The 25,138-nt window shown below is 47.2% G+C and overlaps 1 protein-coding gene across 8 annotated transcripts in view; it reads left to right on the top strand.

Annotated features, from left to right (window-relative positions):
* Positions 1-25,138, top strand: part of C2CD2 (C2 calcium dependent domain containing 2) — a 61,571-nt gene that overhangs the window by 23,662 nt on the left and 12,771 nt on the right. For all 8 annotated transcript variants that reach the window (XR_005019700.1, XM_036850482.1, XM_036850490.1 and 5 more), the window contains exons 3-12: positions 2,384-2,503; positions 5,312-5,416; positions 10,051-10,173; positions 13,247-13,367; positions 14,663-14,771; positions 17,183-17,247; positions 18,990-19,114; positions 19,600-19,774; positions 20,594-20,707; positions 23,116-23,243. Coding sequence is in view for 7 of the 8 variants with exons in the window: in XM_036850482.1 (XP_036706377.1) it covers positions 2,384-2,503; positions 5,312-5,416; positions 10,051-10,173; positions 13,247-13,367; positions 14,663-14,771; positions 17,183-17,247; positions 18,990-19,114; positions 19,600-19,774; positions 20,594-20,707; positions 23,116-23,243 (1,185 nt within the window). In the remaining variant the exon portion in view is untranslated. The remainder of the gene's footprint in view (positions 1-2,383; positions 2,504-5,311; positions 5,417-10,050; positions 10,174-13,246; positions 13,368-14,662; positions 14,772-17,182; positions 17,248-18,989; positions 19,115-19,599; positions 19,775-20,593; positions 20,708-23,115; positions 23,244-25,138) is intronic.

Here is a 25,138-nt window from a genome sequence, read left to right as displayed (position 1 = left end):
AAATGGGACATTATTCCTCTCAGAGAGGCGGGGGCAGAACCTGGCCCTGGACATGGATTTGGCCTAATGGTCATCCCTCCAGCTGGACCCACAGGAACAGTGGTGGCATTTCGTTTGGCCATATCAAAACTGATCAGATTGTTGATTTAATTAGTTTTTCCAGCTGAATATACTAAAGAATGGCCAAGAAATGGTTGGTCTATATGACAGGTGTTATTTAGAGGGTCAGAAAGCCATAGGGCCAGGGAAGACCCTCCAGGGGGGGGTCTCTATGAAAGGGCATTCAGACCTTTAGATGTCCCATTTTTAGTGATTGCACTTACTTTCCTGATGTGACTTGAATGGTAATTGTGACCTTTGGAGGCTTGCATTCTAGAAGTTTTAAAGTCTTTTAAAATCTTTGTTGGATTATTTGTTTATTTGCTTCTAACCAGGTGCTTGGGCTGTCTGTGTATCAGGAATGGGGCAATGGGGTAGCTTTTTGTAGAACTGGGTACAAACGGAAACCAAACTCTTTCTTGAGTCAGGGCGCTAATGAAGCTGTCAGTTTTCTCGGTAACATTCTAATTAGCTCAGTATAGACGTTTCCAAAGAAGAAGTCAACCAGTCACTGTCTGGTTTTTAATTTTAAGCAGTAAAACAGCCTCCGCTATTGAGACAAAGAACAGAGAATTTTCTCCGTGTCATGTCACTTGTGTGTATAACTCATCCGGCATCAAAATACATTCCTTCTGGGACTTCCCTGGTGGTCCAGTGGTTAAGACTCCACGCTCCCAGTGCAGGGGGCCCAGGTTCTATCTCTGGTCGGGGAACTAAGATCCCGCATGCCATGTGGCTCGGCCAAAAACAAAAACAAGTTCCTTCTCAAAGGATTGTTTATAGGGCATTTATTTTTAAAATGAATAGATGACATTTCTTATACAAACATTTTTTTTGTTCCACCCTTTGATGAACTCTGGAGATGCACTAACATGATGAAGATATAGCACTAATCCACGTAGATCAGTCCTCTGAGAGGGACTTCACAAGAACGCATGAAAATAAGGGTTGTGCAATTCTCTGCCAGTATTTGGTAAAGGCGAGATTTTCTTTTTCTAGCCCTGCACTGTCCGGAGCATTTATAGTGGACGCTGGAAATGGGCCCCTTGCTGGGGGGCCTGGTAGAGTACAGGTCAGGTTTTTGTTGGAGGGGCAGGTGGACCCCGAGTGGAGAGGGTCGGGGAGAGGGTTAGCCAGGGATCAGCGGGGGGGACATGTTTTTAGTCTGAACTTTGTGACATAGCAGTTACCCCGACAAAGTAACTGTTTTGACAGTCTTTCTACTTGGTATTTTAGGTTCTAAATCCACCAGAGAATTAAAAGAATTTTTCCTTTCTTCCCAAGTGACACCATCCAACGTGGGGTCAGCAGTTCCCTTGGGAATGTGGGATCCATCCCGCCGTACTCTCAGCCTCTGCCGACCCGGCTTTGGCCAGACGCACTGGCCACCTGCTGGACCCCCTCCATCCTCTCCCACTGCCCTTCCTCCCTGCCTTTGCACACCTGGCACCTGGCCTTGTGGTCATCCCACACTGGGCTTGCTTGGCATCTTGCCAGGAGGGTGGCCGACCCCTCGTTCTGGAAGGTCTGCTCCAGTAGGGGGATTCTGTGGCAGAAACTCGATACTCCTCTGTGAGGCAACAGCTTTCACACTCATCCCTCTAAAATGCTTTGCGATTTACGTCAGGAATGTGGTCAGGTCTATTCCTGATGTAATTATTTTGTCTCCTAGGTCTTTAAATGAGCTCATTTTATAATTCTATTTTTATTAAGGCTATATCATTTTGTAACTGTTTAATATTTCATTCGTTCTTTGAATTATCCCTGCCTCTTTGAAAACCACAATAGGTTAAAATTTATTTAAATGGAAACAATTTCTTGTGTTCTGGGTACGTTTTTTATTTTTTCCTTGTAACATCCATAAGAAATTTTCTTTTTAAGGCCCATTTTTAGTGAGAGATGGTGGCTAATGGCGTTCACTCCATGTGAATGTGGAACTGTCTGGGCAGTTTAAAATCAGCTGCGTGGAGAAATAGAACAAAGCCATGTTTAAAGAAAAAAATCTTTATGAGTGGAAAGATCCTAACTAGATTTGGGCAAGCCAGAGTGAGCTCCCAGGAGTCCATCAGGAAGAAAAGATCTGAAATTTTGCTTCTAGTTTTCAAATTGCTGCATAATAGAAAAGGTGTGAGTCTGGATATTCCTCCATATTTGAAACTCTGAATTCTTGTCCTTGCTCATTTATAGAGTCCAGATTATTTTGTTCAGTGAAACGAAGATGGGTAAGGTGCAAGCTCTCCTCTCTCTTGCGTAAAGTTCCGTGGTTTTATGGCCTCTTCTCTAGGTGGTGTTTTGTCATGTGTTGGCCGAGACCATCCAGTTCCTGGTCAGCGTGGGGCTACCCTCGTCCGAGGACACGGGGCAGCCGCTCTACAGTGTGCAGCTCTCCCCGCTTCATCTACAGGTAAAGTTGGGGAGACTGAGCGAGTCCTAGGAAAACAGTTCTCATAAACCTGCAGGGTGAGAGGGGTGCGATCACAGACGTGGATGCTCCTGTTTTCATTAATTACCGTTCATTCCATAAGTTTTGGACTGTCACCTTCCATATTATATTGTCTCTGTAGGAAATAAAGTGTGTGTGAAATAGGTGTATGTATACACACACATATATGTACACACATAGGTGTATACACAGACACATATATATACACACACACATATGTACACGTATATATAACGAATTCAGAGTTTCCCATCCATCAAATACGGGAGATACGGTATTTTTCAAGGCACTGAAGCATATCAAGGGTGTTGTCGACTGCTAGATTAAGGTAAATGGCATCTGAGAGGAGGAAAGTGGTTCTATTTCAGGATCAAGTACTAGACCTCAGAAGTCTCCTGCAGCTTGGAAAACAGCTTAGGGGCTGGACTTGGCATTCCTCCTTTTAGTGTTTGAAAAAGTCAGCTTTAAAAGACCCCTTATTATTTTTATATGTTAAAGGATGAGTACTACCATTATTTTTTGGATAATAGACATTATTATAATAATTATACTAGACTTACATAATTATAACTTTTATGATTGATATCTTTATATATTGTATATATAACATTAATAATTATACATAAAGCAATTATAAATAGAGACATATGTAATAATTATAATAGACTTGTTAGTGAAACTTCTGGATGCCTAAACCATCAGATAGCATGTCACACACACAGAAGCAGAAGTTCACTGAAGCTCTTGTTTAGCCGGTGTGTAAAGACTGTGAATTTCTGGGTCTGTTTCAGGGGTCACTGCTGATTCAAGTTGTTCCCTCTCCTCTGTCCTTGTGCTTGACTGCTAATTTGGGGAACGAGCGCAAATCATTCAGGGTTCTCAACCACAAGGGAAGATTATATTCCATTTGCTTTGCTTAAAAGACATGGTTTTAAACAACCAGAGCAAACAAAAATTTCTGGCTCCCTAAATGGCATTTCTCTGAAACCCAGCCTCCCCACCCCTACCCTGGTAACATTCCCTTTCCGAGAGTCGAAGAGGTTAAGTTGACCTCGCGGACTTGTCAGATGTTAAAGCCCTCCTACTCCCCGACTAGTTTTTTGGACAATGTGATTAGAAGATTATTTTAAAGTCTGGGACACACGTACCCAACATGACACACGTTTCAGGATGGGGTGAGTCCAGCAAGGACCACAGACATTCACCGAGGAAACGTAGTTTCTGAGATGCTGTTTATGTGCCATTTTCAGCAGCTCAGATACAGGTAACACAATTGTATCTTTGATCTCTTACCATAGTTTAAAAGCAGCCTGTGGATTACCTCTCAGAGCAGAGGCAGCTGCTAGAGGTTGGTGAGTTATTAATGCTCATGGCAGGAAGCATTCCCCCCCCTCTGCTGTTCTTCAGATAAAAGATGCATAGAGACGAGCAGCTAAGCCCTCTCCCCGACCTGGTGGGAGCGACTCGGGGACTGTGGCAATGAAATTAAAGTGCACTTTTGCGAGAGTCACCCAGAATTATAGGGCAAGGGAAGCATCATTTCTCTTACCTCATGCTAGTTGCTAGCATGAGGGAGAGTACTGAGTACTGAGAAAACAAGTCTAAAGCCATTCTCTCCTTCCCTTTCCCTGGGTGGTGGGGCGGAGGCGTGGAGGTGGGAAGGGTCAAGATGTTGGCTTTAGAATGAGTCTCCAGCTGAAGAAGGAAGGATGGCGTATTAGTTTGCTCTAGCTGCTGAAACAAATCACCGTAATCTTAGCTGAAAACTGCACACATTTATCATGTCACCATTCTGGAGGTCTGATGTCCAACACAGGCTAAAATCCTGGTGTTGGTGGGCTGCCTTCCTTTCTGGAAGCTCCCGGGGGGAGAATCTGTTTCCTTGCTCACCTGTCATCAGCAGGATTCAGCTCCTTATGGTTGTAGGACTGAGGGTCGAATTCCTTGCTGGCTGTCAGCTAAGGGCAAGGTCCCAGGTTCGAGAGGCAACCTCACTCCTGGGTTCCTGGCATCTTTCTCTATCTTCCAGTCACATCTCCCTGGCATGCTCGTCTGTCTTCCTCTTCCATTTTTAAGGGCTCCTATGCTTCCCCAGGGATCACTGGGTTAATGCAGGGTTGTCACCACACCCCAAGGTCCTTACCCTAATCACACCTGTAGAGTCCCTTTTGCCACGTGAGGTAATATATCCACAGGTTCTAAGGATTGGGGTGTGGACATCTTTGGAGGGGGCAGGCGTTATTCTGCCACAACAGATGGGTAGGGCCGGAAGGGGCATCGGGAGAGATCAGAGTCCAAGTGGAGGTTGTGTAGTGGCCCCGGCAAGAGAGGATAAGAATGCTGACGGCTCTGTACACAACCCTCGGGGGCTGTGTCAGCGTGTGGGGCTGGACAAGGCATCCGGCTCCCTTCTCTTTGTCCCTCCGGCTCCATTATGCCTTGGTGAGGCTCTCAGAAGAGAGCTGCAAAGCAGAGGGCTGGTCATCAAGAGGCTGCAGGGTTTTCATGGCACCTGGCCTTTAGCCCCGACCCTGACGTTCCTCGCCAAGTGACAGGTTGAGGCAGAGGAAGGCGCCGGGGAGGGCGGGGTGGGCTACACAACGGGGAAAGGGAGGTCAGGGGATTTGGGACCCTCCTTTCCATTTTGAAAGCACACGGTATGCCAAGGAGGCGATAAGTAACGGTCTAAGAAAACAAATGAACACACAGACACATTTTGAGGCTCCAGTGAAGAGAGCAGTTCTCCAATCTTTTTTTTTTCTTTAATAGCTGGAGCTCCACATGAAGGAGAAGAGAGAAGACATTCAGATCAAGTGGTCCTTCATCAGCGCGCCAGAGATGGCCATTACGATCCAGCCCAAGGCACCGGGGGAGGTCAGTCCGTGAGTTACTGTGATTCCTCCCTTGTGTATGTGCAAACATGGCACATCATGACCACCTGCTCTGGGAGACGGAGCCTCTGATTAATGCGTGTCTGATGTGTGATCCCGGGGAATGCACAGGGCAGTGATGGGGCAACGTTGGTGGGTGGGGTGGGGGGTAGGGGAGGTGGGGAGGGCCTTCCGTGGATTTAATGCCAGCTCTCATCTGGGCTGCACCTGCAGTCACCTGGCAGCTTTTAAAAATCCTGAAGCCTGCCCCGTCCCCCAGGCAGGTTTAATTGGACCGGGGATTTTTTAAAGCACTTGTGTGCAGCACTTGTGTGCAGTGGTTGAAAACCATGGCAGTGATGGAACCTAGGTTTTCCTCACCGTTCTATCACCCCTGACCCTCAGACGCTTGCCTTCACTGTGAGGGCGCTCCACTCGCCTACAGCTCAGCCTGAGTCCAAAGCCTGGCTTCCAAGGCCACCACCTCCTTTCTCTCCACAGCTTTTGCAAAGCTGCATCTCAAGTCTGAAGGTGATCTCCCCGCTTCCTGTGGTCTTGGGGGTGTGAGGAAGTGAATTTGGGAGCAGGAGGGGCCTGCTGAGTCACGTGGGTGCTGTCGCTTCCAGTTGCTGGAAAGATTGTTCAAAATTTGATAATTTGTCCATAAATATTATAACTGTTTGTGCCTTGATATAGGTGTAGGCAGTTTGTTTTTAAGACTAAGAAGTTTGAATTGTAATTCTTTTCCCTTGCATACGTCAGAAGTGGAATTGTTGCCTGACCGTTTAGTTGTACAAAGTACACATGTTAAATGTTTCCCTAGTCACTGGTTTATTTTCTTTTTCTCCTTCCCGCCCACGTTTGCATCTGCTTTCCCCCACATGGCACTGCTTTTTCAGGCCTACAGTACACACAGAACGGTTCTGTAAACTGCTCCCCTGCCACCTCTGACATCAGACCTTCCAGAGTTCAAGATTGCTCTGCTGGTCTTCATAGCAGAGTGTATCCCGCCGAGGGGGTACTGAGTTCTGTGCTCAAAGACTACTCAAATTAAGTGTTTTCCTCTGTGTGGTTACGTTACCAACTTGATGTGAGTTAATGTAAGCAGATGTAAGCATTTGCTTCTGTTAGTACAGTTTCAGGTTTTGTCCCCCATCTTTGTTGATTTACATATTTTTTGAACATGCAGAATATTAACATAGTTCAACAGTCAAAATTACATGAAATATTGTGTGCAGAAGTCCAGTCTCCATCCCTCTCCCCTCCACCCCATCCATCCCCTGCTCTCTGCTCGCTTGTCTCTTTTGTTTTCGTTTACCCATCCTAGGTTTCTTTTTGCAAAATGGACCTTATTGCCCCATTCTTAACCCACTCAGTGGCATGCTGTATGCAGTCTTCACACCTTGCTCCCCACTAGGCCCTGTACATTTCTCTGCCAACCTTGGGCTCCCCGTATTAATAAGAAGCATGACTTTCCCAATGAAGTAATCCTGTGGGATTAAACCAGCCCCTTGGAGCTGGGTCCTGTGGGCTTAGTAACCCCTTGGGCCCCTGGCGGTTGAGATGGCATGGGGGCAGGGGGACAGCTATAAAGGAAGGTCCCCAAGTCAGCTGCTCTGCAGATCTAAAATGTGATGGACCCTGAGCACCCCAGAACCCATCTTTCCGCCTTGGTTTCCTCCTCTGTAAAGTGAGGAGAAATGGGCGGGTTAAAAAAGATAGAAATAGATAAACCAAGTGCAACACATCCATACAATGGACTATTCTTCAGTCATAAAAAGATTGGAGTACTAATATGTGCTAGCTTATGAATGAACCTTGAAAACATTGTGCTAAGTAAAAGAAGCCAGACATAAATGACCATGTCATATGATCCCATTCCTATGAAATACCCAGAATACACAAATCCATGAAGATGCAAAGCAGATTAGTGGCTGTCAGGGGCTGTTGGGGGGAGGATTGGGGAGTGACTGCTAATGAGTAAAGGGTTTACTTTGGAGGTGATGGAAATATTTTGGAACTAGATAGAGGTGATAGTTTTACAACACCGTGTATGTATGTACTAAACACCACTGAAATGCATACCTTAAAATGGTTACATTTATGTTACGTGAATTCACCTCAGTTTAAAAATAAGGGTATCAAGAACCTATTGCAATAAGAGAAAGATGATGGCAGAGCGGTTCTCAGTGCAGACCCTGGCGCCTTAGTGCCTGGGCTTAACTCTCAGCTCTGCCACTTATGAGCTGCGAGACCCCACACATGTTAACTAATTTCTCTGTGCCTCAGTTTCCTCGTCTGTAAAATGGGGATGATGATTTTCAAGGTGGTTGTGGGGATTCAACTAGTTAATATGTGTAAATGCGTAGCATCGAGCCTGACACATCCTAAGAGTGACGTAAATGTGAGCCATTTCTATTATTATCAGGTTAGAGTTCCTGGCAGAGAGTAGATTTTCAATAAATGGCAGATTTGGCCTAAGTTTGCTGTAACAAGGCCTGGCCAGCTGGTTGTCCTTGGGACACCACAGACCAATTTCTGAAATCACTTCCAGCCCCGCAAGTTGGAAGATTCTTCAGTAGGTCTGTGGTCCTGGTGGAAATCAAGTCCTGCCGGTGTCCATCCCCCTGCGCAGCGGGGGCAGGAGCCCCACAGTGGGGACGTTTACACCAGAAGTGGCGAGGGGCACAGAGGGCCCTGGAGCCGTCAGTGGCAGAGCCAGAATCATGGCCCGGCACTCACCACACTGCAGCTGCTCTCCTGAAACCACGGAATGATGGCGTGGATGCCAGCAGAGCTGGCAGAGTTTGACATTTTCTTTTAGCAAGTGTCCAGCCAGATCCAGCTTTTAAGAGTTCAAAACAAAAGCTATTATATTTAAACAAGGCTTTTAACTGAGATTTAAAAAAATAGATCCTCCTTGCTTAAAAAATGAGAGATAAGGTATGCAGAAAAGTGCACATATTGTAAGCGCGCAGCTCATTGAAGCTTTCACACACTGACCATTCATGAGAACCCAGCACCCAGCTCAACAAACAGAGCAGGGTCAGTTCCCCAGAAAACCCCCTCTACCCGCTTCCACTCACTACCTGCAGCCCCTACAAAGGGTAACCATGCTCCTGACTTCTAACATGTATGAGTTATCTATGCTTGCAACTAATAATTACCTCAAACCCAGCAGCATGAAACAACACACATTTACCTCAAAGTATCTGTCGGTCAGTCCAGGCTTAACTGGGTCCCCTGCTCGGGCTCTCATGGGCTGTCATCACGGTCTGGGCTGACTGCCCTTCCTAGAGCTCGGGATCCTCTTCCAGTCTCCTATGGTTGTTGGCAAAACTCGGTTCCTTGTGGTTGTAGGACTGAGGTCCTCAGTTCCTTGATGGCTGTGGGCTGGGGCTGCTCTCAGCTCCTTGAAGCCCTGCAGTCTGTGCCATGTGGCCCCCTCACACGTGGAAGCTGACTTCTTCAAGGTTAGCAGGAGAATCTCTTGCTCTGGTTTGCTAAGAGGGAGTTGTATATAACATAACCTTTGTCCATCACATCACTTTGCTGTATTCCGTTGGCTGGAAGCAAGTCACGGGCGCCACCTGCCCTCAAGGTGAGGGGATGATGCAGAACATGACTCGTTGAGGGTCATGTTAGAATTCTGCCCACAAACAGCATTAGCTTAGTTTTGCCTGTTTTGATACTTTAAATAAAGGAATTATGCAGTTCTATGTATGTGTTTTTCTGTGTTTGTTTTCTTTCACTTAACATTGTGTCTGTGAGATTCATCTGTGTCATTGTGTGTGCTTGTACATTGTGCTCATTGCCCTGTGGTATTCCATTGTGTGACTGCACCATAACTTGTGTATCTGTTCAGGTATTGATGGATACTTAGGTAGTTTCCAGTTTGGAGTCATTATGAATAGTGGTGCTGTGAACATTCTAGAACACATGAGCGCGTTTCTGTTGGGTATTAATTATTGTAGCCTTATAGAGCTTGACATCTGGTGATGCAAGTCATCCTGCTCTGTTATTCTTCTACAAGCTTGTCTTCATTTTTATTGAGCCTTTACATTTACTTGAATACCATTTATTTTTTTTCTTCTTATTTTTTTTGATGTGGACCATTTTTAAAGTCTTTATTGAATTTGTTACATTATTGCTTCTGCTTTTATGTTTTGGTTTTTTTTTTTTTTTTTGGCCGCAAAGCATGTGGGATCTTAGCTCCCCAACCAGGGATCGAACCTGCAACCCCTGCATTGGAAGGTGATGTTTTAACCACTGGACCACCAGGGAAGTCCCGTGACTACCTTTTAATTAAAAAAAAAAATCAAACATCAGGCAAGAAAGAAAAAACATGTGCCTATATGTTTACGGGAAAGGACTGAAAAGATATCCACAGAAATGACACATGTCTATGTTGCACATGTCTTATCTTTAACTTTTAAAAACAAGGAGGATGAATGACTTCTGAGATCGGCAAAGATAAGAATGAGTGAGCGTCTCACTGTCCTAGTCTGATCTCCTGGAGCCCTGGTGACCCCAAGTCTGTTTCGTCCCAGGGACATCCGGAGAGCCATGCATTTGCTTGCCCACTTGTCCACGTGCCTGGTTACGAGATGGTTTGGTGACTCCCTCCTCTTTCGGCAGGACCAGGCGGTTGGGGCAGATGCAGTCTCTGAAAGTCTCAAGGATATTTTGAAGCACCTGGTTGGCTCTGCCTCCCCATCAGTGGTTCTGAGCACAAAGCCTACGGATGTGAGGGAAGTTCAGGTAAACCAGTTCACGGGGTGTGGGTGCTTCATGACCCCATGAAGAACAGCGGTCCGCCCGCTTGGAGAATTTGTGTGCATTTCCCATGCTCGCCCCCCCACCCCTGCACCTTGCCTCTGCCCACCCCCGTCGTGGTAGAGCGAGATTGCACGGTCGCTTGCTGGTGGGTGATGACCATGGTCTGGGGCAAAGCTCTGAGTTCAGGGCACAGGGTTCCGAAGCCCCATGGGAGGGAAGGAAGAGGTGTCCAGCCCACTCAGCAGAGTCTAAGCCGAAGTAGCCCAGATCCTCTCCTTTTAGGAACCAGAACTTGACTTTTTGTTGTGCCCCCAGAGCCTGTTGTCTGGGATCACACCCTTCCAGAACTGAGGTACCTGGGAACTGCCCCGAGGCAGGCAGAGGAAGCACACTGGACCCACAGACGTTTAGCCCAGGACGGGGACAGCCTCCGTCCACACTGTCTCTTGGGGGTCTGTCGCCCTCAGGCAGTGTGGACACATGAGGCCATCTCCTCTGTGGGGTCCTTCCCATGCTGACGACCCCCCTCCCCATTCTGGGGCCCTCCCCACCGCCTGATTAGCTGCTAATTCTCTGGCTAAATTCACGTCCAGAGCATTCGCCCAGGACAGCCTCCCTGGGCTTGGTCACGCACATCTCTTTTGGCGACACATCCAAAAACCTTGGCTTGAGGTGAATTAATTCTCCCAATCATGAGCAGATCTTTTCGTGATGACTCTGCAAAACATACATTTACAGTCCCTAAAGTTATTTTTCCTATGTCTTTCCAGTATTTTTATGTGGCATGGTAGAATATCCACTGTTATTATATAGTGGGTGGTGAAGTCAGTGTGAAAGTATAACTATTTTTTTTTAAGTCTTTATTGAATTTGTTACAATATCGCTTCTGTTTTTTATGTTTTGGTGTTTTGGCCACGAGGCATGTGGGAGCTTAGCTCCCTGACCAGGGATCGAACCCTCACCCTCTGCCTTGGAAGGCGAAGTCTTAACCCCTGGACAGCCAGGGAAGTCCCTAAAGTATAACTTTTAATATGATTTTTTGATGCAGGCTCTTGGTCTCTGGTTCCCGTTAGGGCATCACCACTGTGCCTGTGTAGAGCCTGGAGACAAAATCTCTTTGATTCACTGCACAGATATCAGGGGATCACAGTGCTTTGTGGTTCGCTCTGGGTGCTGAAGGTTATCAGAACATAAGAAACCTGATGCAGCAGAAGGGGCAGCTGAGTAAGCAGACAAGCAGAGGGAGGGGTTTGTGGGCGTGCGTGCACCGTTCCCAGGGGTGTGCCGCCGGGTGGGGCTCGGCCCCAGAGATTGGGGGTCAGGCCAGGCTTCCCAGGGGTGAGAGCAGAGGCTTGGCCGTTCTCTCTTTCAGTAATTCTATCCTGGTGGCTTAGTTCAAATCAGAGGTGCCTGTTTTGAATATGACTATACCTTTTTAATGTCAAAATTTGAGAAACTTCACAAAATAGTACTGCCTTTTTAGAATACATTGATTCAGAAAATAAAGGGACCAAGACTACTATAAATTCAATAATGCTTTTAAATAAATTTGTAGAGTGTATGTATCAAAATAACACGCATATTATATTAGGGTACTCTAGAGAAACAGAACCAATGGATGTGTGTGTGTGTGTATAAAATAGCCTCCGTAACTGCATGAGCCAATTATATATTTATGTATAAAATATATATATTTATGTATATAAGGAGACTTATTCTAGGCAGTTGGCTCATGCCAGAGGCTGACAAGCCCCAAGAGTTGCAGGAGAAGCCAGCAGGCTGGGACCCAGGAGAGCTGATGTTTCCACTCAAGTCCAAAGACAGGGAAAAATGGATATCCCAGCTCTAAGGCCATCAGGCATGAGGAATTCCCTCTTATCTGAGGGAGAGTCAGCCCTTTGTTCTATTCAGGCCTTCACCTGATTGGACGAGGCCCACCACACTAGGGAAGGCAGTCTGCTTTACACGGTCTGTTGATCTAAATGTAAATCTGAGGCAGAAACCTCCTCGCAGACATACCCAGAATCCTGTCTGACCACATGCCTGGGCACCCCGTGGTCCAGTCAGGTCAACACATGAGATTAGCCATCACGCATACACAACTGAGAAAGCATTGCATCTCCTCCCCAGACATGTGGGCTGCTCTGTCCCCAGTGCTCAGGGACCTGGATCTTGAGGACTTCTGGGGTTACTTCTTGGCCTCCCAGCACCTGCAGCTCACAGCGGGCAAGGCCCTGGCTCAGAATCATGTTTTCTAGGTGGTGACCTAAGAGCACTACAGTCGCTTGAGATGTTAGTAGGCATCCCCCCCAAAAGCCCTCTGAGGCCAAATCAGCTCTGAGGATCCCTCCCTGGAAGGCTCTCGCTGTGCAGAGGCCTGTGATGTCTCTGAGAAGCTTTTCCAGGATTCCCAAACGTTTGTACCTAAGGAGCCCCTTGTAAATAACACTCGTAGCCATGAGTGGGAGCAGGAAGCTAGCTTGAGAAAGGCTGGTCTGAAGGTGAGGCCCCACAAGCTTGGGGAGGCTCTCTGTTGGAAACACCTTGACGCCCATTTGAGGATATGGTGATGAAGCAGACTCCAGGGGTACCTGCCTCTGCTTTGTCCCTAGCGTGACACCTGGATGACACTTAGATCCTCCCCACGTGGATGGCAGGCCTGCCAGGAGGTGGGAAGTAGCCAGTGTCCTGGCTGGTGTCACACTTAGTGTTGTTGGGCAGTGGGCCCCTGCATCCCAGGGAGGGCGCCCCACTCTGTCTCAAGCTCCTGCCCTGGGTCACGCGTGGCCCCATCTCCGCCCACAGTGAGATTCAGGGGAGTCCTCTCTGGGTGAACGCTTAACTCCCTCGCTTGCTTTCTGTGGGATGTACAGGGCTCCCAAGCAGGGGAAGCAGCTGTGGGTGACTGGTACCCTCCCTCCCCAGTTGTTACAGAGCAGGCCTGGGGGCCAGGCTCCCTCTGAAGGTTTTCTTGAAGATTCCTTCCCTGTAACAGGTGTCCAGCGGCCACTCCCTCTTTCCCACGGCTCACTGTTCTTTGTTTTCCTTTCTGCAGCATCTGCAGCGCACTTCATCTACTCAGGAATCCTGCCCTCCCAAACCTCCAAGGGCTCATGAGCTCAAACTATTGGTGAAGAATATCCGAGCCTCGCTGATGAGCCATCCTGGTGCTTCAGGTGGGTGATGGCGCTGCAGGGACACCCAGGTGAGGGCAGGGCACCCGGCTGGCTGTGGATGTGACCGTCTGCAGGGTGAGCAGAGGGGAGGAGGTGCCTTGTGGGTTGTCCGTGGCCTTTGCTTCCTCCTGTGGAAGGGGGTGCCACATGGGGGGATTATGGGTGTCCGGAAGGCTTTGGGCCCGCCGGGAACCCTGAGTTGCCCAGAGAGGCTGCTGTGGAGACAAGACAGAAACATTGCAGAGCGGGTGACTCTTTCTCGGTGATTCTGAGTCACTGCCGAGACCCCGGATGCCGAGTAGCCTGGGACCGGACACATCTTTCCACTGTGGTGTGGTTTTTGCTAAGAGTAGCGATGAGTTCTTTGTATTGTCTGAGAACATCGGGGTTACTTATGTTTATTTGTGGGGAGTTTCCTCCCGTTCCAGAAGTGCAGGTAGAACACACTGAGCTACCTAGAAACTCTGTGAATGAAGCTGGGTATGGGTGGTGTTTTGGTAACTCACACCTCGCCCCCTGAGGCCACGCCGCTTAGCAGCCGGGAGGGGCTCCCGGGACCCAGTCGGCCAGGGTTGGGGTCCCAATTTCTAACCTCGGCCAGCAGGTCCCCATCTGATTCGGAGTCTCTCCTTGAAAGTGACTGTGGTGATTAGTAAGATGATGTGTGTAGAACACCGAACACCACCTGGTACACGGTAAAGGGCCAACACATTCCAGTCCTTTACCATTGATTATTGATTACACAGTATATTCATGGCTTTCTGCCATGGGGCAAGCATTGCCTCGAAGCAGACACAACTGTTCACTAGTGAAATGTCCTGTTATCTGGATCAAATACCTCAAAAACTTTTGACTGAGCTGAGTTAGGTATAAAAACCTGCATCTTTGTAAGAGGGAAATGGGTTCTCTGTGAGGTAGCCCCAAATTTAGCAGTTACCTCAGATGCCCTTCCTTTTCCAAGCTGTTAGTCTTGTCCAAAGTGGGGCCCACATCCCTGCTGGAGTAATGTTGCCCCCAGGGAGGGCTCCCACCAGAGAGCTGTGCCCACAGTCAGAACCGAGGGGGGAGCAGGGGCACTTGGGGCAGCCCGGGGCTATGGACATCCAGTGAGTATAGAATCTGTAACCCCAGATGAGGTGCTTTGAGAGTTTGTAAATGGCAAATGAAAGGAACACTGGACCCTCTGAGCCAAGGGTCCAGTGAGCCAAGACCAGACATTTAATTCAGCCTTTCTTTTATATGCAACTAGAAAACAAAAATAAAAGCCAATATGGTGCCCCTCTGTTTGATTACAGGCAACATTAACCCAGTATGTGTAGTTCAGCTGAATGATCCCGTCCAGAAGTTCTCCAGCACCCTCTCGAAAAACACTACCACCCTCACTTGGGAAGAAGAATTCACCTTGTGCGTAAGGGGCCTGGGTTTCCATGGCCACACCTACTCAAGACTGCCAAATTCTAAAACCATTCTGCAGCACTGTTCATACAAAAGAAGGGAGGGAGGGAGGAAGGAAGGGAGGGAGGGAGGGAGGGAGAAAAAAAGAAAATATAAAAATTTAAAAAGAAGTATATTAAGCATCTGAGGAAGCTGTAAGTCAGACATGGATTTCTTTTTGAAGGCAGCTCTTAGTATCGATTCGCTCCTCACCGACATACCCATGCCCTGCTGTGACGAGAGATCTGTTGTTGGACCTTCCACTTGCTTTAGAAACACACACCATCCAGAGCAGAATGGAAGGAAACTTCTGATTGATACCAAAATCTGACAAAGAGAATGGAAAAAGGGAAAATTATAGACCACTTATAAATTATGATGTAGGAATTCTGAGTAATGTATTATCAAATAGAATCCAGTAGCACATTAAAAATAATACACCAAGACCAACTGAGTTCATACCGAAAATGCAAGGATGGTTTAATGTGAGGAGATCTATTAATGAAATCCACTGTGTCACTAGATCAAGGGAGAAAACAAACTTATTATTTCTCTATATTCCCAAAAGATATTCAGTGACATTTAATAACCATTTCTAATTTTTAAAACTTAATTAGAACAAGATTTATGGTCACTTTTTTCATAAGATTAAAAAAAAAAAATCACTGTAAGTGATAAGTAGTAGGAACAGTCCTACTAAAGTCAAGAGAAGGATACCCACTGTTTTGTTCTAGAATTACTAGTTAATGCAATTAGATAAGAAAAAGAAATAGTACACAAGTAGTGGAAAGGAAGAGGCAAAACTAATCATTACTTGGAGATAATATTATTGCATATTTAGACTACTCCAGAAAATCAGTTGAAACTATTTGAAATAATGAATATAGGGTAGAAATAATAATATTACAAAAACTAATATAAATAATATTTCAGTAAAGTAGCTGAGTACAAAAATACAGAAATCAATCACTTTCTGGTACATAAACAATAAATAATTAGAAAAAGTCATGGAAGAAGGTGTCCCATGTATAATATAAAGAGCCTTCATAAATTATTAATGAAAATATGGGCACCCTCTTAGAAAACTGGGCAAAATTTCTGTACTAGAAAAGCAAAAGTAAGAACTGTAGATAGCTAGAAACATCTGAAAAGATGTTCAGTCTCAGAAATAGCTAAAGTAATGCAAACTTAAACAAAAGAGATTGTTTTTCACCTTATAGGTTGGTAAAGAAAAAGTGAGAAAGGCCAGTGGAAATACTGTATATATTAGAATAATCATTCTGGAAGTCATCAATATATATAAAAAAAGAAAATCTCTTATATGCATGTACCTTTTGATTGGCAATTGCTCTTTTCCTAAGGAAATAATCACGCAGTGTGTGCAAAGATATATGTATGAGGATATTTATCTCAGCTTGTTTATAATTACAGAATATTGGAAACAACCCATTATTAAGGGTTGGTTATTAAGGAATTGGCTGAATAAAATCTCTTAAGGCCAGATAGTGGAATACTAGACACCTATTAAAAAGGATGTTGCTCTGTAGTTATTGACATGGAAAGATGTCCATGATATCTTAAGTGAAAAAAATAGGTTACAAAGGAGGAGGGAGGTATGTTATGTTCAATATTTGTTTTCAGACAATTATATATGGCTGTATCTTTCAATACAGCATCTACTAGCCACATGTAGCTCTTTAAATTTCAATTAATTAAAAGTAAACAAAATTAAACCCAGTTCCTCAGTTTGCACTGGCCTCATTTCAAGTTCTGAATAGCCGTATGTGGCTAGTGGCCACCGAATCTGATAGCAGCTCTACAGAACCCTTCCACCATCATCCAGAAAGTCCCATCGGGTTACCCTAGGAGACTAGGCGCCAAACATTTTTTTTTTTTTTTTTTTTTTTATTTTTTTTTTTTTTGGCTGTGTTGGGTCTTCGTTTCTGTGCGAGGGCTTTCTCTAGTTGTGGCAAGCGGGGTCCACTCTTCATCGCACTGCGCAGGCCTCTCACTATCGCAGCCTCTCTTGTTGCGGAGCACAGGCTCCAGACGCGCAGGCTCAGCAATAGTGGCTCACGGGCTTAGCCGCTCCGCGGCATGTGGGATCCTCCCAGACCAGGGCCCGAACCCGTGTCTCCTGCATTGGCAGGCAGATTCTCAACCACTGCGCCACCAGGGAAGCCCTCGCCAAATATTAACAGTAACTATTTCTGGATGGTGAAGTTGCAGATAATCTTTGTATTTTGGTTATGTATCTCTGCAGTTTCTTAAATATTGATGGTGATTTGCATTCCTTTCTATCATCAGGAAAAAAAAAAATACTATTTCAAGAAAATAGTAAAGCATTTTTAAGGATTCATGGCCCTTCTTCCTTTCCACAGTGAGTTGAATGCCAAGTCGAGGGAGTTGCACCTGCAGATTTCAGAGGATGGGCAATCCTCAGAAGGTGGGTGGTCAGTAGGCGGACGGAGACCCTGCTCTCTGGAAGGGTCATCCAGCGGCCCTGACCAGGGCCTTGGGGTGGGGAGGGCGGGAGACCCAGCAGAGCCTCGGCCCCTCCCCCTAAGCCACTCCAGGTCTTCCCAAGGGAATGTTTGGTTGAAAGTCCATTCTGTTATTAGCAAGGTCAAACATTTTGGGAAAGAGTATATTCAACTGGTTCTTTTCTTTTTCTTTTTCTTTTTTCTTTTTTTTTTTTAAACAAATATCCAAAATCTTTTATTCAGCAGTTCTTGGCTTAGAGCAGTTCTCAACCCTCTTAGCCTTAATAGACCTTTTACTTTTTTTTTTCTTCAGTTTTTAATTGTGTTGATACATATAACTTAAAAGTTACCATCTTAGCAATTTTTGAGTGTAGAGTTTAGTGGTATTAAGTGCATTCACATGGTTGTGCAACCATCACTGCCATGCATCTCCAGAATTCATCTTATAAAACCGAAACTCTGTCCCCATTAGACACTCACTCCCCAGGCCCCTCCCCCAGCCCCTGGCCCCCACCCTTCTGCTCTCTGTCTCCATGAATTACAGCTGACTTTTCCGTATAGAATAAGCCACAGCAGCTTAACTTGGACACATGCTTTAGATACAAGTCAGCAACAAATAGAGGTAAAAATCACTAAAGTGAACATGGACCTGTGTGTGTATGTGTGTAAATCAGTAGTTTCAGTATTTGTTAGGTTTTTAAAAATCTCTATGAACATACCAAATTTGGGAGAGGTAACCCTTCCCTGGCTTATTCAGCTGTGAAACCAAGCCGTCTGGTTACCTCCTAAAGTTACAGAGGCATGGGAAAAAACAATTCAAGCTCCTAGTTATTAGCAAGGATTTTTGAGGCACTTTCCCTGGTTCTGTAGTCTAGAGATAACTCGGATGCTCCTGAGATAAGAACTGACATTCCAAGAGAGGGCTGGTCTGAACACAGGGCGGAACCACTGTTTGCCTAATCCATTCCTGGGGCACCACCCCCGTTGGCTCCATTGGAATTTCATTCCAGTCCAGCTTGATGGGATCTATGAAATTTCAAACTTAAAAAAAAAAAAAAAAAAAAACCAGAACAAACAACAACCATATAACCTTTACTCAGGCTCATATATTTTTAACATTTTGCCCCATTTCCTTTATCATTTGTACTCACAATTGCTGATTGCTCTCACTTTGCTCTCTCTGTCTGCACACACACACACACACACACACACACACACACGTGCGCCTGCACCCCCCCGCCCCCAAGGGTAAATGTGTGCACCATGTGTGTGTAAGTTTCGGGTATCCTGGCCCTTTACCCTAAATTCTTTAGTGCGTATTTCCTAAGAGTAGGGATATTATTTGTCCACAGCACAGTTACCAGCTTCCTGAGTTACACTGGTCCACTTCTTTACTGCCCAGATTCCAGTTTCCATCAGCCAAGCCCCTGAGGTCCTTCCTAGCGGTATTTCCCAGTCCTGTGTAGGATCAGATACTACCTCTTGATTGTCACATCTGTAGCCTCCCTTGGTCTGGAACAGTTCCACAGCCTTCCTTTGTCGTTTATGACCTTGACTTTTCTAAAACGTTCTGAAACGGGAGCATTTCCCATTTCCCAGTGAGCGAGGCACACGTCCAGAGTTGGTTCTGGTTGCAGCCGCTTGCGGGCGTCCTGTTCCCATGGGGACACCCCCGATGCTCCCTGCTTGTCCCCTGTCTCTTTAGCTCTGTTGGCGATGACGACTGTCCCCTTGGATTTGTTCAAGAAGCAGCCTTCTGGGCCACAGAGCTTTACGCTGACCAGCGGGTCCTCCTCGGGCAGCTCAGCATTGGGTTCGGTCACTGCAGAGGTATGACGTCATTCTCTACGATGCCAAGGCCCAGCTCGACTCACTTGAGAAAAGGGGCATCTTCATTTATGTCTGTCAGAGTCTTGCTCTTGCTTCAACATAAAGCAAGAAGCTTGTCCGAGACCTGATGTTTCCTCCCAGGCATTTCTAGACGTGAATGGGATGCTTCCTGCCCAGGGTTGTGTTTCATTGTCTACCTGACATAACTTGCTGTGATGCCCTTTCACACAGGCCTAACCCAGAAAGGGCTCTTTTATTTCATTTGGTCCTCCAGATTTTGTTCCCATCATTATGTGCTGAGTGGCTGGGTTTGAGCCTGGATCTCATCATCCTGTGTCAATTCTGGGGAAATCGGTTAATTATAAGTTACTTGTGATACTAAGCGACAGCTAAAGAAATCAGAGGTTATTGAAAGGCAGGCAGCGTGCCATGGCGGGGTGTCCGTCTGCACTGACTACAAAGCATGTAACCAGCCCTCTCTGCAGTTTTCTTACATCGAACCCGGTGAAGCGAAATCCTGGCAAATGCCTCCACCTGTTCCTGCTGCAAAGATAGAAAAAGACCGCACGGTAATGCCGTGCGGGACCGTGGTCACTACTGTCACTGCCGTGAAAACCAAGCCTCGCTTCGATGCAGGGAGGGCGTCCCCGCTGAGCTCCGGTGAGTTTCCTCCCCGCAGGAACTCTGAAGCCACGCCTCCCCTGTAAATGTCTTGCCTCTATAAACTGCAGAGCGCTGTAGGCTGCAGGATTATCTGTAAGAAAATGTCCTGGTACTACGGGAAGAATGGTAATTGGCAAGGCTTCTGCATAGCTTTTTTTTTCAGACAATTATCTTTCTATCTTGTCAGACACATGACATGCCAAAGCAAGGTTCAAACCTGTAGTGAATTCTGAAGCTAAAATCTAGATACTAGATGAAATATCTCGTTACATTAAGTACTCCATGACGTTTACATGGGGACAGCACACTATCTTGAAACATTAGATGTGAGCGGCCAACATAGAGTTTCTTATGTTAAAAATCATTCATTCAAAGGCTTGATGTGCAGTCATTTTAGATCTAGCCGAATTCTGTACCTGTCCCCATAGCCACTGCCCTGGAGACAACTTCTGTATAAGTGTATGATTTATTATTTTTTAAAATTTATAATGTGTTCCTGCCTGTACAAAAGTATTATCATCCCAGAATAAATCACTTGGCACTGTTCTTGAATGCAAAACAGAAAGTGAAATTCTGGCTTAATTAAAAGGTTTCTGAAATTTTATTTAAACCTGGGCTTCCAATGCCCCTTTTGGGCATTCCTCCCCTCCCCCAAAAAAGAATCAGAGAGGTTGTTAAAAATATCTTAAGGTTTGCCTCTTACCTTTTCCAACTGCATGAAGTAGAGCTGAAGTGAGGTGTGATTTCACTTTCCGGTAACTGTAATGGTCAGGCAGCTTTCGGCGGGCTGTTGTAATCAGGGTTTCTCCCGGGCAGAATCTCCCCTGAGAACACCTGTCAAGGTGAAGGTCATCGAGAAGGACATCTCCATCCAGGCCATCTCCTGCCACGGCGCCCCCGTCAGCAAGATGTTCTCTTCCTCAGATACAGGTAACGCAAGGCCACTCGAGATGGTCCCCGCTCAGCTCCTTCAGGCTCTGCCCTCGAGCCCCGCATCTGGTGAGAAGGACGCTTTTCCTTTTTAGAGTCTGGGGAGAGGTGTTCTAATATAGTAAGCGAGGAACTAGAAGGAGAAAAGGGAAATGCAGGTCGATGGAAGACCAGGGGTGGCGTTGGCATCCCTGCCTTAAGTTTTAGGGAACACTTGGACAAAATAAGCACAAAAAGCCAGCTTATGCGTCACTGTGTAAAATTTCTGAATGTTATTTTTTCTCTTGTTCAACGTACTAGTTAACACGGATGTCATAAAATAAGCAGGACTCAGGGGACATAATCATAAAGGCAATTTATTTTGTCCCCCACCGTCCCCTGAAACCTGTTTAATAGGATTCGTTTCCCCTGGAACTCTGGATGCAGATTTCCCACTTTCATGGCCGCTTGTGTCACTGTCTCTTGGAATCAGAGCATAACCTAAATTTGGGGGTTAAATTTTCTCCCTTCGCTCACGTGTGACCTGCAGGCTGAGAAGGGCCGGGTGGGCAGCTCCTCCCCACCCCCGTCCCCTGAGTCCTGTGTCTGATCCTGCCAACGTCCAGGAGAGGACGGGGGGAGCAGGCAGTAGGCACGCAGCTCTCGTTTGGTGGCTGCTGTCTTGGGATGGCCGTGTGTCCTCTGAAGCTGGCGGAAGTGGAAAACTGCCTCTTTCCCTGCGGGAGCTTCCCTGGTTGTTTAGAAGCTGCAGGGTCCCCCCCAACTGCAAAATCCTAGACAGAAGCAATGCCCCTCACTGGCCGCTCCTGGGGGCCCTTTCTCAGCTCTGCTTTGTACCACGGGGGCCCCTTCACCCCGGGCTGACGTCCCCGCTGTGGTTGCCCCTCTGGTCTGTGGGTGCTGGCGCCGGCCCGCACCGTGCAGTCAGGAGCCCTGCAAGCTTGCTTCCTCAGGCCCAGCTGGCGCCTGGCCGGGCTCGCTGAGGACGGACAGGAGCTCTGGGCTCAGCGCTCCCCCGACTGGTGTCCCAAGGCCTGGGACTCACAGCGCAGCCCTCTCCCCAGGTGTCCTCACCACGTCCCGCTCTTCCCCCTGCGTCGGCAGCCCCAGAGTTCTCAGCCGCTTGGTCCCTCGCCGCCGCCTTGGGAAATGGAGCATCTGTGTTTTTAGAGAGATTTTAACAGTATCTTACATCCAGTGATTCCTAAAGGATTTCTTCCATTTTATCACTTCCAACAGGCCTAGTTTCTTGAAAGCAAATCCACCTCTACTTCCGAGAAAGATGCTGGGCTGGCCTTCTCTTAAAGGTCTTTCCAAACCCTCCTGGCATTGACCTAGACATTTTCTAGGAAGTTCTAAGTTGAGAAATTTTTTTCTGTAAAAAAAAATTCTCAGGAAGTAAAATTTCCTTTACTACTTTGAGTTGATATCATAAATTTTTTTGTTGTTTAACTGAAAGTTATCATAAAATTTTATGTGTATATGTTTACCAAAAAAAGTTGATCTTCCTTTTGTGGGATATCAATGTACGCTTTAAGTCGTTAAAATATATATACACACACACACACAAAAATGTAGCATCTGTTGTCAGCAGGCCGAGGCCAAACTGAGAAAAAGTTCCTGGTAACCTCCTGCCCCTTAATCCCATTGTCCTTTTCATTTTCCTGCAGCAGCAGATACCTTAGTGTAAGTTCCAGCATCAGCTCTGAGTGGGAGAGACCTGGCCGGGCATCTCAGCTCCACCGCCCACCTGGCTGTCTCCTACCTGCCCCATTTCTCAGATGGAAACTGAAAGGCACCTCCCTCAGAGGGCTTGGGGTTAATTACCTGAAATAATGTGCACGGAGCTCTTTGCAGGGTGCAGGTCCATGTTAAGCACTCCCCGGATGTTGGCCCAGGTGTGGAATTAACCCTGGGAAGAAGCCGCTTCTGTGAACCAGCCCTCGGTCGCCCTGAACACTAGTTTTTGTGTTCGACCACTCCTGGGAGGGCCAGGGAGTAGCTGCGCTGCCTTTCAAAGTTCACAATCTCCCCAAAGCTCAGAGGTTTCTGTTTTTCACCTCAATCGAGTCATATTTACATTCATTAAAGTGCATGATTTGAAGCGCACACCTCGGTGAGCGTGTGTAACCACAGAGCATCAGCTCCAGACCCAGGCATCACCTGTCCTGCTCGTAAAGTTTCCCCAGAACCCAGCCGTGGACACTTTTACATCCGGTCTCTGCTTCCTAGCTTCCAAGTCAGCGTGGAGTACTTGTGACAGGCCGGCTGCCCGCAAAGTCACTGCCTGGCCCTTTACAGAAAATATTTGCCAACCCCTGCTTAAAGACCAAATCCGTCACCCCGGAAGTTCCTGTCAAAGCCTCAGATTTTGTTAACGTGCTTCATGCCCGCTTTTCCTCCGGCAGAGCTACTGGTGCTGAACGGTGCCGACCCGGTGGCCGAAGTCGCCATCCGACAGCTCAGCGAGTCCTCGAAGCTGAAGCTCAAATCCCCGCGGAAGAAGAGCACCATCATCATATCTGGGGTCTCCAAGGTGAGCCGCGCGGCCCCAGCCCTTGATCAGCGCCAGCAAGTTCCACCCCCAGGTGTCAGGTTACATTCCCTCACCTACGAGGGGCTATTCGTGGTATTTCGTTTATGCAGCTTATCCTGTTGAGGAAGGAAACATGAACGTTTCTGACCGGGGATGCTCTGGTTGTTGAAAGGTGGGTGAATCATGTGAAGACAAATTATTGAAAGAGAAAGACCAGCATGATGTCAGCTCCCCTTTGGGACAGAACCTCCACCCTCATGGCCACCCCATGTTGGGGAGCTTTCACTTCACACATCACACATTTCCAAACCGTTTCCATTTTGAAGTGAATGTTTATGCCTTTCAGAATCAGAGAAACGAAGCTTGTTTTAAAACTCATCCTGATCCCCATGCCTTCCTTCTCCTGCTCTGTGACCTTTGTCCAGAGCACATGGCGGGTGCAAGGCGTCCCTGGTGGACCCCGGGCAGGCAAGGGCCCACATTACAGACCCTTACTCTTTTTTTTTTTTTTTTAAGGGTTTTTTGTTTGTTTAAATTTTATTTATTTATTTATTTATTTATTTTTGGCTGTGTTGGGTCTTCGTTTCTGTGCGAGGGCTTTCTCCAGTTGCGGCAAGCGGGGGCCACTCTTCATCGCGGTGCGCGGGCCTCTCACTATCGCGGCCTCTCTTGTTGCGGAGCACAGGCTGCAGATGCACAGGCTCAGTAATTGTGGCTCACGGGCCCAGTTGCTCTGCGGCATGTGGGATCTTCCCAGACCAGGGCCCGAACCCGTGTACCCTGCATTGGCAGGCAGATTCTCAACCACTGCGCCACCAGGGAAGCCCCCCCTTACTCTTTTTAACATTTCAGAACAAGCAAGGAGAATGTGAGCAATGGAGGGGTGGATGGGACATTTGGTAGTTGGGAGGGGATGAGGAAGGTGAATTTTTGGACACGGAGGGTGGGTTGATACTTTGAGGGCATGAGAGGGTGGGACGGGAGGGCATGATGACAGTTGACCCCTTGGCTACTGGGAGAGGGGCCAGAACAGGTCCTGGGAGGTGTCAGAGGTGAGTCACCAATGTGGCCGTAGTGTCCAGGGGCCGGGTGAGTCTCTGGGCTTCCTGAGTGCGCTTCCAGAGGCAGCCAGCAGGGGGCGATGGCGTCTCTGGAAGCGCCTGGCCCAATGGTTGGGTTTTCTTTAGGATGAATAAATAAATGAGTGAAATAAGGACAAGACTCGTGACCGTCTCCTCCTCTGTGCCTTCTCTGAGATTTTATTCTAGATCATTTAGTCCATCCAACCGACTGCAGTTAATATCTTTGCTGATGATAAAATTGTCCCAAACTGAGTCAGCGGGCACTCCTGACTTGGCTCAGAAAAGGGCAGTTGTCACCTGTCACTTAGCAGACTCTCCTGTCCAACTGCCAAGCAGATCAGGAACAGCAGACCGGCCCCCAGGTACCCCCGCCGTGTCCCTGCAGTCACTTCCCTGCCCTCCAGCGAACCACTTTCCCAGCCCCCAAGCACTTACATCTCTTTTACATGTAAATATAACTCTTAGGATACAAAGTGCATAGCGGTCACTTCCTCCTTGCAGGAAACACAAAAGTGCTGTAGGAACACAGGTTAAAGATAAATCGAATCTGGCACTCCAGAGCTCACATCCTCTGTCACCCTGTCTGCCATCCCATACGTAGGAAGGATGCTCTTCCCCCAGACCCCTCCAGCCTGCGACCTCGGGCCGACCCTCTGCCACAGGAGACCTTCGCCCACTGCGTTTCAGCCCATGCTTCCCTTAGCTGCCTCCTTGGAGGGCCGGGGCGCCTTCTGACGCTGAAACCGCCAGCCAGGATGTTCGGACCGGGCTGCTGAGGCTTTTCCTCGCCCGCAGCTCCTTCCAAGTATCCTT

Source organism: Balaenoptera musculus, chromosome 4 (assembly GCF_009873245.2).
Source record: "Balaenoptera musculus isolate JJ_BM4_2016_0621 chromosome 4, mBalMus1.pri.v3, whole genome shotgun sequence".
Taxonomy (NCBI): domain Eukaryota; kingdom Metazoa; phylum Chordata; class Mammalia; order Artiodactyla; family Balaenopteridae; genus Balaenoptera; species Balaenoptera musculus.
Note: the sequence above shows the minus strand (reverse complement) of the source record. Positions and strands in the feature narration are given on the sequence as shown.